Source organism: Vombatus ursinus, unplaced genomic scaffold (assembly GCF_900497805.2).
Source record: "Vombatus ursinus unplaced genomic scaffold, bare-nosed wombat genome assembly UNPS02014816.1, whole genome shotgun sequence".
Taxonomy (NCBI): Eukaryota; Metazoa; Chordata; class Mammalia; order Diprotodontia; family Vombatidae; genus Vombatus; species Vombatus ursinus.
Genome location: NW_020954594.1, coordinates 24217715 through 24230865, shown reverse-complemented (window position 1 = coordinate 24230865; position 13151 = coordinate 24217715). Strand labels below are relative to the sequence as shown.

Below are 13151 nucleotides of genomic sequence, written 5' to 3'. Positions count from 1 at the left end.
GGTTTTGTGCAGCTGTTGTCAGAGATACTTCTAGGGACCTATAAATTTTCAGTTTTTCCAAGGTAGTATGATCCAAGGTGAGGTGTCTACTCTTTTCCTGGCCTGTGCTGTGGTCTATGAGTGACCATAAGCACTCTTTTCTGCCTTGGAACTGTGAGGAGGATTCTCTCTTCACTGCTGCCACAAGCTCCACCGCCAGCACTCTTCCTTGTCCCAGGACCGCTAACCTGGACTGCAACTCAGATCCAAGTATGGGCAAAGCAAGATAATCCTGCCTCAGCACCAACAAAAAGATCCCTGCAATCCTCCTCTGATCAGCCACTTGATCCCCGCCCCCGCCTGTGGGCAGAGAGCTCTGGAAGCAGCCACCACCCTGGGGCTGTGCCGGGACTGAAGCCAAACCAAGCTCCTCTCTCACCATGGTCTGACAGACCTTTCCTACCAACCTTCTAAATTGTCTTTGGCGTCTGTGGGTTGAGAAGTCTGGAAACTGCCACAGCTCCCCTTGATTCAGTCCCCTGAGGTCTGCTCTAGGTTCGCTGAGGCCTGGTCTTTGCTTTTGTGGCCCATGCTGAACTACACTCCTCTCCCAGTCCGGTGCGACAAACCTTTCTAATCAACCATCTGGGTTGTCTTGGGCTGGGAATTTGTTTCTTTCTGTCTTTTGGTGGGACTTGCTGCTCTAGAATTTGTTTGAAGTCATTTTTTACAGGTATTTGGAGGGGTTTGAGGGGAGAGCTCAAGCAAGTCACTGCTTTCACTCCACCACCTTGGCTCTGCCCCCTCCATCATGAGACTTTTGGAGATGTCTTAGATCATTGCATTGCTGAGAAAAGCTAAGTCTATCAAAGTTAGTCATCGCACAGCATGGCTGTTACTGTGTACAACATTCTCCTGATTCTGCTCACTTCACTCAGCATCAGTCCGTGCAAGTCTTTTCAGGTTTTTTTGAAGTCTGCCTGCTCATCATTTTGTATAGCACAATAATATTCCATTACATTCATATACCACAACTTGTTCATTCCCTAATTGATGGGCATCTCTTCAATTTCCAATTCTTTGCCACCACAGAAAGAGCTTCTATAAATATTTTTGTACATGTGAGTCCTTTTCCCATTTTTATGATCTCTTTGGGATATAGCTTTAGAAGTGCTATTGCTGAGTCAAAGGGTATGCACAGTTTTATAGTCTATGCCTTTGGGCATAGTTCCAAATGGCTCTCCAGAATGGTTGGATCAGTTTACAACTCCACCAACAATGCATTAGTGTTCCAACTTTCCCACATCTTCTCCAACATTTATCATTTTCCTATTTTGTCACGTTAGCCAATCTGACAGGTGTGAGGTGACTCCTTAGAGTTGTTTTGATTTGCATTTCTCTAATCAGTAGTGATTTACAGCATCTTTTCATATGACTATGGATAGCTTAAATTTCTTCATCTGAAAACTGCCTGTTCATATCCTTTGACCATTTATGAATTGGAGAGTGACTTGTATTGTTATAAATTTGATTCAGTTCTCTGTATATTTGAGAAATGAGGTCTTTATCAGAGACACAGGTTTTAAAAATTGTTTTTTTCTGTTTGCCTTCTAATCTTGGTTACATTGACTTTGTGCAAAAGTTTTTTAATGTAATCAAAATTACCATTTTTCATTTAATAGTTCTCTATCTCTTGTTTGGTCATAAATTCTTTCATTCTCCATAAATCTGACAGGTATACTATTCCTTATTCTACTGATTTGCTTATAGTATCAACCTTTGTATCTAAATCATGTACCCATTTGGTATATGGTATAAGAAGTTGGTCTGTGCCTAGTTTCTGCCATACTATTTTCCAGTTTTCCCAGCAGTTTTTGTTAAATAGTTCTTATCTCAGAATGTAGAATTTTTGGGTTTAACAAACAGTAGATTACTATAGTCATTGACTAACTATTGTGCCTTACCTATTCCACTGATCCACCACTCTCTTTCTTAGCCAGTACTAAGTAGTTTTGATGATTGCTGCTTTATAATACAATTTAAGATCTAGAATGGCTAGGCCATCTTCCTTTGCATTTCTTGTCATTAATTTCCTTGATATTCTGGACCTTTTGTTCTTCCAGATGAATTTTGTTATTATTTTTTTCTAGCCCTATAAAATAATTTTTGATAGTTTGATTGGTATGGCACTGAATAAATAAATTAATATAGATAGAATTGTCATTTTTATTCTATTAGCTCAGCCTACCCATGAACAACTGATATTTTCCCAGTTATTTAGATCTGACTTTATTTGTGTAAAAAGTGTTTTGTAATTGTATTTATATAGCAACTCAAAATTTTATTTAAAAAAATGAATGTTTAAAATTGTCTTTACATGTAATTGGAAAAAATAAGATATTATTTAAAAAGAAATTTTGCTAGGAAAAAAAGTTTTAATTCTACTCTAGAATTTTTGTTAGATATCATCAAATTTACTACACTTAGTTTCCTCAAATATTTTCTCTCTTTTTGAAAATTAGGATAACATTTTCCTCCTTATAACATTTTGATACCTCTACCATTCCCCTTGATTTCTTAAAGATTATCAATGTATTTCCTGCATCTTCAGGTTTTTTCAGTGTCTTAGATGTGCTTTCTCTGGGCCTGAATAATTTGAATTTTAAAGAAATGATTAATTGATCTTTTACTGTTACCTTCCTAATACTTTTGGCCGGAAATTCCATTTTAATGATGTTCTACTTTTTTCACTTTGAAGATCATTCTCTTTAATAGAGTTTATTGAAGTAAATAGAAGTTGAGTAGTTCCTTGTTCTCTGGCATCTGTTAATATTATACCAAGCAATGAGTCTGTCTCTTCTTTATTCGTATTTTTATCCCAGGCTTCAAAAACGCTTTTATTATCCTTAGAGTTTTTACAAGCATTAGCATATTCAGCATTTTTTTGATATTGTACTTCACAGACTCCTAGAGTTTTAGCTAAAGGGTCTAAAATGTTTCAGATTCCATGGATAGAACTGAAATGATTTATTTTAGTTCAAGGCATAGTGAAGATAATAAACATAAAAAAATTGAATAAACATCAAAAAATAGAAAACAGGGAGATGAAATTGTGTGGGTGAAGCATAAAAATTGAAAAACAATCATAAGAGAAGAAAAAGAAAGTAAAGGCCAATTCTAAGTGAAAGGTGTCATCTTCATTGTGCATTGATTAAAAAGTATATAACAATTTTTTTTCAATGAGAGCTGTTGTCCCTTTAGGTTCAGAGTAATAAAATGTGTTGGACATTACCAATTATATCCATATGTTCGTAGCTTATTTACAAAATGTATATGAAATGTGGAAACTATCTAGGAGACTTATACTAAGGTAAAGGGAAAGACGACATAAGAAAGCAATGTTGCATAACCTGGCAGGATTGTGATGCAAAAATATTTGAAGGCATTTAAAGCGAATGCTTAGCTATGAGTGTGAGACCATATTCTCAACTTTTGAGTCCAGAACTTGGGATTGCCCCAATGCATATTGTCCATTCCAGACTCTACCAGATGGTCTCTTTTTAGGTCTACCAGAGTCTTATTTGAAGAATCTCTTGAATGATCAGATCCATTCAAAAGTCACATTAGAGATTTGTTTCCATTATTATTTGTTACATGGGATATGGTCTAAGGCATAACTCCTTTCATGTGTATTTTTAGAAATAGTTATCTGTCCTCCTAGGGAGATGGATTAGAGAATGAGTAGTGTAGGTCTGGACAGATTTCCTAAGCCCATTCTGTATTATATGCGACCTACCTCTTTAAGGTATTCTTAATTCTGATATGGAATAGGAATATTCATGACTCAGCTTTGTGACACTTGCTTTCTTAGAAATTCCAAGTAGTAGAGACCAAAGCTTTGACTATAAAGTTTTAGAATAAGGAAGTAGTTTTAGAAATATAGAAGAAATTAGGATGTCAGTGAAAGCCAGCATGATTATCTGCTAAAATGTTGTGTTATATGTGTTACACATATAACAAAGTATGTAAGTGTATAATATATAATAAGTATATAGTATATATGTTTATATATAATATATAATATGTATACTTATAGCATATATAATAATTGTATAGTATATGTAAGTATATAGTATATGTAGTATAAGTATATAAGACGACTAAGAAATAGGAATATTAACAAATGTTAAAATATACATTTTTATACTTTAAAACTTGTTATTAAAATACCGTATTTTTCCTGTTTGCCTTTCTTCCTCTCCCACCTTCCCTTTTAAAGGTGGAGAGAATTCAGGTCATACCAGTCCCACTCAGGAAGCCAGTTCAGATGAGAGAGTGATGGGTCACCAGGCTGAAGAAGACCTCACAGTTAAAGTGGAGAGGTTTGCCCTTTTAAAAATCTGTTTAAAAAAAAAATCTGTTTCATAAAAGGGATTTAAATTTTCAGTTATTTACTGTTTGTTCTGGAGAATTTGTAGAAAGAACAAAAATGATTGATAGAAATGTTTAGTTGAAATTTTTGATTATTTAGTTGGCTGATTTGTATATTTACAGATCATATTCATGTTAGAACATTCATAATTTCTTCATGAAAACTTTTTTCTCTTTTAAAGTATTTATTGATAACTTTTATTTTTATATTGCCTTCATTTCTATACAGAAATGTCATCCCTTTTAACATAGAATTAAAAAAAAATAAGAAAAATAGCAATTCAGGGAAACTAACCAACATATCAAATGAGTCTGACTAAATGTTATACATTTATAGTCCCACCACCTCTGGGAAGAAGAAAAGGAGGTAGATTTTCCTTCATCTCTTCAGGGCCAAGCCTGGTCATTATAATTACACAACATTTAGATTTTTTTTTCTTATTTCTTTTCCATATACATTATTTGAATCATTCTGTATATTCTTGTTTCTTCTTTACTTTATTCTGTATCAGCTCATATAAGTCTTAAATTGCTCATGTTTATTTTTTTGTAATAATATATTTTATTACATTTACATCCTATAATTTGCTTAGATATTCCTAATGAATGGACATCTACCCCCTGCCTTTTTTTTTAGTTCTTTGCTACTACCACTGTGAATATTTTGATGTATATGGGTCTTTATTATATTAACCTAGCAGTGGGAGCTCTCGAGTCAAAGATTATGGATATTTTGGCCATTTTTCTTATCATAATCATGAAGCCTTATTGACTAATTTTACCTCTGTCTAGTCATACCAGGCATTTGAACAACCGTGTGCAGTTGTAGTTGGTTGGACATATATTTCCATACCTTCTGCCTATATTTTCACCTTAATTTTTCTGTTCTTTAGGATTGTAAACAAACACCAGATGCATAGGAATTCCTATTAATTGTGTAACTATGGACAGAGCCTGGTATTCTGCATACCGTGAGTGCTCAGTAAATGTTATTTCTTGGTTTACTTTTCAGACAAATGTCCAGCATTTTGATTTTTCCAATTACACAGTCTCCATTTTCTCTTACTATAATAGTGCTTCTTAAGTGGACATAGGAAGAATTTCCATCATGCTCTTTAGACTAAATTATTCTCAGTTGAAATCCAATTAACATCAATAGTCAGGAATACTTTGATTAATTGTAACTTTTTTATGCCATGTAGAACTTGGAAAAGCCCTGGGAGAAAGTTCATCACAAAAAAAAAAAATCTCAACTCCATCTCTCAGTATTCTACAACCAAAAGAAATAAAGAACTATTTTTTAAGTGGGGTTATAAAGCAGAGACGGCTTAAAAAGAGGGACTTCTTCAGCTTTTAATAAAAGTTGGCCCCTGATCCTGAATCACATTCTTAATATTAACTTCAATAATCTGTTATAGGTAAAAGTAGAAAGATTATTCCGTTTTAATCCCTTCAATATGAAACCTCAAGTTTTTATCATTACACCTTTTGGTTTAAGAATACCCACTTCTCAAATTGTGTTCCAAAAGTTTGTTTGCAGATTGGTGGTTTGGAATTTTTTTGTTTTTGTTTTTATTTCCCACAGAAAATCCTATGAACAGTAATTAGTTTTTGAGGCCAGCCTGAAAAATGTACTTTAGTTCATCATGTGCCCAAAGTGTAGACCGAATAAGGAACACACCTGCTCCTATCCCTTTTTTGCTGTATCCCTGGCAGGGAAATTGTTAACTATTCACCTGCTGAAGAATAGACTTTTACCTAACTCCAAGCCACTGGTGATGGATGTTGTAGTGGGGCAAGAGTTCCTGCATAGTTGACATTTAACAGTAGGTATTGCAGAATTTCAGGCTGGGAAACAAGACTTATAGCTTTTTAGTAAAAATCTGGGCTAGAGTAAGTTGTGAAAAATAGGGATTGAATCCTACTGTTATTATTATTTATTTATTTATTTTTTGCCTTTTTTTTTTGGTGAGGCAATCAGGGTTAAGTGACTTGCCCAGGATCACACAGCTAGTCCTACTATTATTATTAATAAAACCCTAAGGAAATGTTTCTGTCCTAGGTTGGGTACCAACTTCTAATGAAGGCTGAAAAAGTTCCTCTCTTTAGGCACTTTGACCCTTTTTGCTTTATAGCCCCACTTATATAAATGAATATGGCTTAGAACAGCTTATTTCTTTTGATTGTAGAATGCTAAGAAATGGAGTTGACTCCTTTTTTGTGATTCCTATCTTTTCTTTTCTTTCTTAGATCTTAGGATATTGATCTACCTGCTTCTTCCCTTTCTAATGCCACCATATGTTGCTTCTAACCAGGATTTCAACACTGGTACACTATGTGAAAGAATAGAGTATCTTGTTTTCTATGCTATTGTCTTATCCCTGAAGAAAATACACTATCCTCCCTTCCTTGCAGGGCATTTTACTGTTAGAAATAGTGGAGAGATGTATGGGAGAGAAAGGCCTCTCCTTCTTTTCCCCACTCCTCAAAAAAACAAACAAACTGGCAAAGGCTTGTTACTAATCTTTAGATACTTGAAGGATTCAAGTAAAATGCTACCAGGATCAGGACTGTAGCTGGAAGAACAGAAAAGACTTTGTCAGGGCTTTGGATGGAAAAAGAAAGTTCTTTTGGCCACTAAATAACCTTGTTAACCTAGGTGTCTCTTCAAATGTAAGAAAATTACTGAAGTTAGGGGCTACCTCTATGTGCCTTAAAAGTGTCAGATGGAAATACAGTTAAGAGAGTGTTAGGACAGGGTGGGTCTATAATTGTTGAAATTCTTTTCCTTAAATTAAAAAAAAAATTCCTGGATATTTTGAGAAGAGGGTGTGCTGAGGTTTGGGGGCATATGTTGTTAAAGCTATGAGAAGAATTCAAAGGTATGTGGGTTGGGTTTGTATATGAGAGAATAGATTATTCCCTAAAATTGTACTCAAACTCCTTATAATTCAGTAAATTTTTGTTCTGGAAGGGATTTTTTCACTGTCAAGGTAGCCTTGATTATTATATAAGGTAGATGATTATTTGTTTAATATCTTGTAAGATCTTCAAGTTTTTGCAGAAATGTGTTTAATCCGATTCAAATATTTCGCTAAAATAGTCAGGTTTTCACTAATCTTAATGTATGAGTTGTGGAAATGGCTGCTAGTCTTTACATGTATAAGAATTTGACTGGGGAAATTATCTTTGAAAATAAATTACTATGAGATGTCCAGGAGGTTGTTTGGGGTAGAAAACTGCCTCTTGTGTATCTATAAGATTTCCCAAGTATTTAATAATATTTTAGAAGAAATAAACATAGAAATAAAGATGACCTGAAAACTTAGTTATGGCTGCTTCTGGGAATAGAATGTGATGCTTGATAATATGTGATACAGAATCATTTCTCTGCTTAGAGTATAATTTTGTTTGAGAAGAATCAGGTGGTTTGTTGGGTATAAGGACCATTTTGATGTTTTTGTGGTCAATATTTTTGCTTTCAACGATCTACATTTCTGATCTCATTTATTTGATATTCTGGGAGAATTCGTTAATTTATTCAAATGCTATACTTGCATGTGCATATTGTAGGTTGCAGATGGAATGAATCTTGAGAAACTCAGTTATTTAAACAAATAACAAAACCCCATCATAATTCAGGAAAAAACAATCCCACACATGTAGAGTTAGTAGAATTCCTGGAAGCGTATCTTGGAACTTGATACTCGTCCCCCTTTTTGGGCACTCTCCAAAGTGGTCTTTGTTGACCACTAGTTTTCAAGAGGTTTTAATTAGAAAAGTGTGTATGCCTTATGAATGAATGAGGGCTAAAGTGACTCCCTAGAATCCAAGTGTTTTGTTTTGTTAGTAGTTAATGTCCTTTATAGGTAGCTTTGATGTTGTCAAGTTTAAAAAAATTAGCATAAGTTTTGAGTTCCAAATTCCCTCTCTGCTCCTTGAGAAGGTAAGCACTTTGATATATATACTAAACATGAAGTCATGCAAAACATGTTTCCACATTTGCCATGTTGCAGAAGAGAACATAGACCAAAAAACCCCCCAGAAAAATAAAGTAAAAGTAAGTATCCTTCAATCTGCATTCAGATTCCATCACTTCTTTTTCTGGAAGCATATAGCATTTTTCATCATAAGGCCTTCAGAATTGTCTTGGATCATTTCATTGCTGAGAACAGCTCAGTCATTCACAAGTTGTACATTACTGCTATTACTGTGTACTTTTGGCTCTACTTAGTTCACTTTGTATCAATTCATATGTCTTCCCAGGTTTTTCTGAAATCATCCCGCTCACTATTTCTTATATATATTCCTTACTGTACAATAGTATTCATTCACAATCATATACTACAACTTGTTCATCCATTCCCCAATTGATGGGCATCCCCTCAATTTCCAATTCTTTGCCACCACTAAAAGAACTGTTATCAATATTTTTATACATATAGATCCTTTTTCTTTTTCTTTTTATCTCTTTGGGATACAAACCTAGTAATGGTATTGCTGGGTCAAAAGGTATGCAGTTTTATATAGCTCTTTGGACGCAGTTCCAAATTGCTCTCCAGAACGGTTGAATAAGTTGACAACTCCACCAGCAGTTCATTACTGTCACAATTTTTTCACATATCCTTTGACATTTGTCTTTTTCCTTTTCTGTCATGTTAACCAATCTGATAGGTGTGAGGTACTGCTTCAGAGTTGTTGTAATTTGAAATTTCTTTAATAGTGATTTAGAGAACTTTTTCATCATGACTATGGATAGCATTGATGATTTCTTCTGAAAACTGCTTGTTCATATCCTTTGACCATTTACCAATTGGGGAGTGACTTGTATTCTTATAAATTTGACTCACTTCTCTATACATTTGAGAAATGAGGCCTTTATTAGAGACATTTGCTATAAATGCTTTTACCCCCAGCTTTCTGCTTTCCAATCTTGGCTGCATTGATTTTGTTTGTGCAAAACCTTTTTAATTTCATATAATCAAAATTATCCATTTTATATCTTGTAATGCTGTCTGTCTCTTGCTTGGTCATAAATTTTTTCCTTTATCCATAGATCTGACTAATATTCCATGCTTCTCTAATTTACTTATGGTATTATCCTTGATTTCTAAATCGATTTTGACCCATTTTGACCTTATCTTGATTTCTAGTGTGAGATGTTGGTCTATACCTAGTTTCTGCCAAACAGTTTTCCCAGTAGTTTTTGTCAGATAGTGAGATCTTTCCCAAAAGTTTAGATCTTTGTGTTTATCAAACACTGTACTATGGTCATTTACTACTGAGTATTGTGTACCTAATCATTTCCACTGATACCAGCACTCTATTTCTTAGCCAGTACCAGAGTGTTTTGATGATTAATGCTTTGTAATGCAGTTTGAGATTGGGTACTGTTGCCTGTCTTCCTTCACAAATTTTTTTGTTTGATTCCCATGATATTCTTGACCATTTGTTCTTCCAGGTGAATTTTGTTAATATTTTTTCCAGCTCTATAAAATAACTTTTTAGTAGTTTGATCAGTATGGCACTGAATAGGTAAATTAATTTAGTTAGAATTGTCCTTTTTATTATACTGGTTTGGCCTACACTGAGCAATTAATATTTCTGTACTTTATTTGTATGGAAAGTGTTTTTAATTGTTTTCATATAACTATATGGAACTCCTGAGTTTTTCTTGGCAGGTATGTTATTTTCTGCAGTTATTTTAAATAGAATTTCTCTTTCTAACTTTTCCTGATGGACTTTGTTGATAACATATAGCAATGTTGATGACTTAATGTGGGTTTATTTTATATCCTGCAGCTTTACTTAGCCATACTTTTAATAGGTATTCTTAGGTTGCTTAGTGTCAGACACTACGAAATGACTCTAGAAGAGTATTGTTACTGTGTAAATGTTATATACACACACACACACACACAGAGATAAGCTTATGTAATTTGTTGGAAAATGTCACACTAAAATTTCAGAATAATCATTTACTAGGTTTGTCATTTAATGGAAACTGGAAATAAGTAAGAGGTGTTGAAATTACAGTTGAAGACATGAATAATGGATTGGGTCACAGCATTCTTTGGAGGCCAAACATAGAAGTTGTTGCCGTGGCTACTGGGGTTATTCTTTTATGAACTAAGAGGGGCACTTCTATTTATCTATTTTTTGTCATTTTCTTAACTGAATTAAATTCTCCTAAGTTTATTTCATATCATACCATGACTCAGTTAACCTGCTTTTCTTAAATGTAGACTAACAAAAAAACTTGAAGAAAGACGAGAAGAGAAAAGGAAAGAGGAAGAACAGGTAAAGTGCTCACAGATTGATGGCTATCCGATTTTTATAGCTCATTTATTATGCTTTTCTTTAAGAAGAATACTTTTGTGAGTTCTGTTTAATTTGTGACTGAACCCAGAATAACTTGCTGATATGGTTTCGTTGAACTAGATGATTTCTCAGGTACTACCTTCAGACTCTAAATCCCATCATATTCTGCAGCAGATCTTCATTTTTCTTTGTTATGTGGAAAATTGTTATGCATAAATTAGAGTAGGTTCTTTGTGGCTTTTCCCTTTGCTTCCAAAATTAAATCTTGCTTTCCCACTGAGAATAAAAAGGCGCAGGGAAGATCTACAGCTAAAAGTGGGTAGTTTGTGGCAGCACACATCATCCCATTTCCTTTTGTTTTTTGAGCTGCATATGCTGTCACTTTTAGATCTATCTCCTGTTACTGCATTTCTACAGAACTGTACCATTTTCTTTTTGGAACTAAATTATTCCATTATATACATTTTAACAGGGTGGTAGTGTGGCAGTAGAAAGAATCTTAGATTGAAAGTGAAAAATCCTGGGTTCTCCTCTGTACTCTGTCACCAACCAGCTTTTTGCCCTTAGGAAACTCATTTAACCTCACTTTGGTTTACCCCACCTGTAAATTGTGCATAAAATTCTCCTGTTCTGGCTCTTTTACAGAGTTTTTACAACTAGCAAAGTTTATAAACTACAAATATAATGTGCTGGTATTATTTCTTTATCCTTATTCATGTTTTCATCAAGTATTTGATCAGAAAAGTCACACTTTCAAGGCCTGATGTTAAACAAGTTTTCTGTTGCCCCTTTATATCTTCCCGCATTCCTTATCCCTGATTATTAGACAGTCTAGAAACTGAAGACCTATAAGCAAGCATGCTATTAAATAACATTGTCTACATCATAATCACAGTCCAGCTGTTGACAAAAATTCGTAAATAATTGGCATTTGAATAGAAATCACTGCACATAAAACGCATAGTAATGTAGAAATAATATTTTTTACAATCCATATATAACCTATAATTTGTGAAAGAGATTTGAAATGTTTGTTTTTGACTTCTATAGCTTATTTTCTCTTCAATCCAGAAAGAGATTAAGAAGGAAATTGATAGAAGGAAAACCGGTAAGGAAATGTTGGACTACAAAAGAAAACAGGAAGAAGAATTGACAAAAAGAATGTTAGAGGAGAGGAGCAGGGAGAAAGCGGAAGATAAAGCAGCTAGAGAGCGGATAAAGCAGCAGATTGCTCTGGTGAGTTTTATTATTTTTAAGAAATGTTTGTGTATAGATTTATTAACCTCCTGGTAGACTGCAAAAATGGAAACCACATGGGACAGTGGAAAAAGTACCATACCTGGAGTCAGAAGAGACCTGACTCATCACTGACACTTAGTAAGTGTGTGGCCCTGGAATAGTTCTTTAACCTCTCTGAGTCTCATTTTCTTTATCTATAAAATGGGGATAATAAACTACCAATTTCTTCATCCTTCTTAATTTTTGTGACTCATTTGACACTGTTGATCACCCTGTCCTGTATATTCTCTCTTCTCTGGGTTTTGGTGACACTGCTTTCTCTTTGTTCTCCTACCTGTCTGATTGTTCCCTCTTGGTCTTTGCTCGATCATCATCATCTACAGCATGCCTCCAAGGCTCCATCCTGGTATTTCTTCTTTGTACTCAGGGTGACTTCATCCACTCATATGGGGTTTAAGTATCTCTACTGATGATACCTATTTTATTTACAAATAAAACTTATATTTTCAACTCCAGTCAGTCCTGCATTACTCACTACTCAGTGGACATTTCTAATTGAACATCCCATAAATATCTCAAATTCGGCATGTCTAAAACTGAACTCATTAATCTTTCCCTTCAAACCCACCCCTCTTCTGAACTACACTGCTTCTATCCAGGGTATCACTAACTGTCCACTCACCGAGGTTTACAGTGTTGGTAGCATTCTCCAGGCTTCACTCATCTCATATATCTATTTGTTTGGTAGATCTTGTCCTTTCTGCCTCCACAATTTTTTTTGCATTACTGATTTTCCTGAAGCACAAATCTGACCATGCTGTTCCTTTACTCAGCAAACTCCTGTGGCTCCCTATTAACTCTAGGATTAAATACAAACTCCACTGCTTTACATTTGAAATTTTCACAACCTGGTACCAAGCTAACTTTCTAACCTCATTTCACATTACTTCCCTCCACACACATTGCAGTAAACCATATTGGCCTTCTTGCTAATTCCTCATATATGGCATGCCATCTTAATAGCTATGTGCCTTTGCACTGGCTGCTAATTATTCCATAAGCCTGGTATAAACTGCCTTCTGACTTCTGTCTCTTAAATTATCTAGATTCCTTCAAGGCTTAGCTAAAGCACCACTAACTTCACATGGCCTTTCCTGATCTCTCTCTAGCTGGTAGTTAGG

At 34.6% G+C, this 13151-nt stretch overlaps 1 protein-coding gene across 3 annotated transcripts in view; it reads left to right on the top strand.

Annotated features, from left to right (window-relative positions):
• The window catches only part of UBXN4 (UBX domain protein 4), a 45865-nt gene that overhangs the window by 19994 nt on the left and 12720 nt on the right, over window positions 1-13151 (top strand). For 2 of the 3 annotated variants that reach the window (XM_027835600.1, XM_027835598.1), the window contains exons 6-8: window positions 4259-4361; window positions 10656-10710; window positions 11782-11967. In XM_027835600.1, the coding sequence (XP_027691401.1) occupies window positions 4259-4361; window positions 10656-10710; window positions 11782-11967 (344 nt within the window). The remainder of the gene's footprint in view (window positions 1-4258; window positions 4362-10655; window positions 10711-11781; window positions 11968-13151) is intronic. The other variant, XM_027835599.1, reaches the window with a different exon arrangement.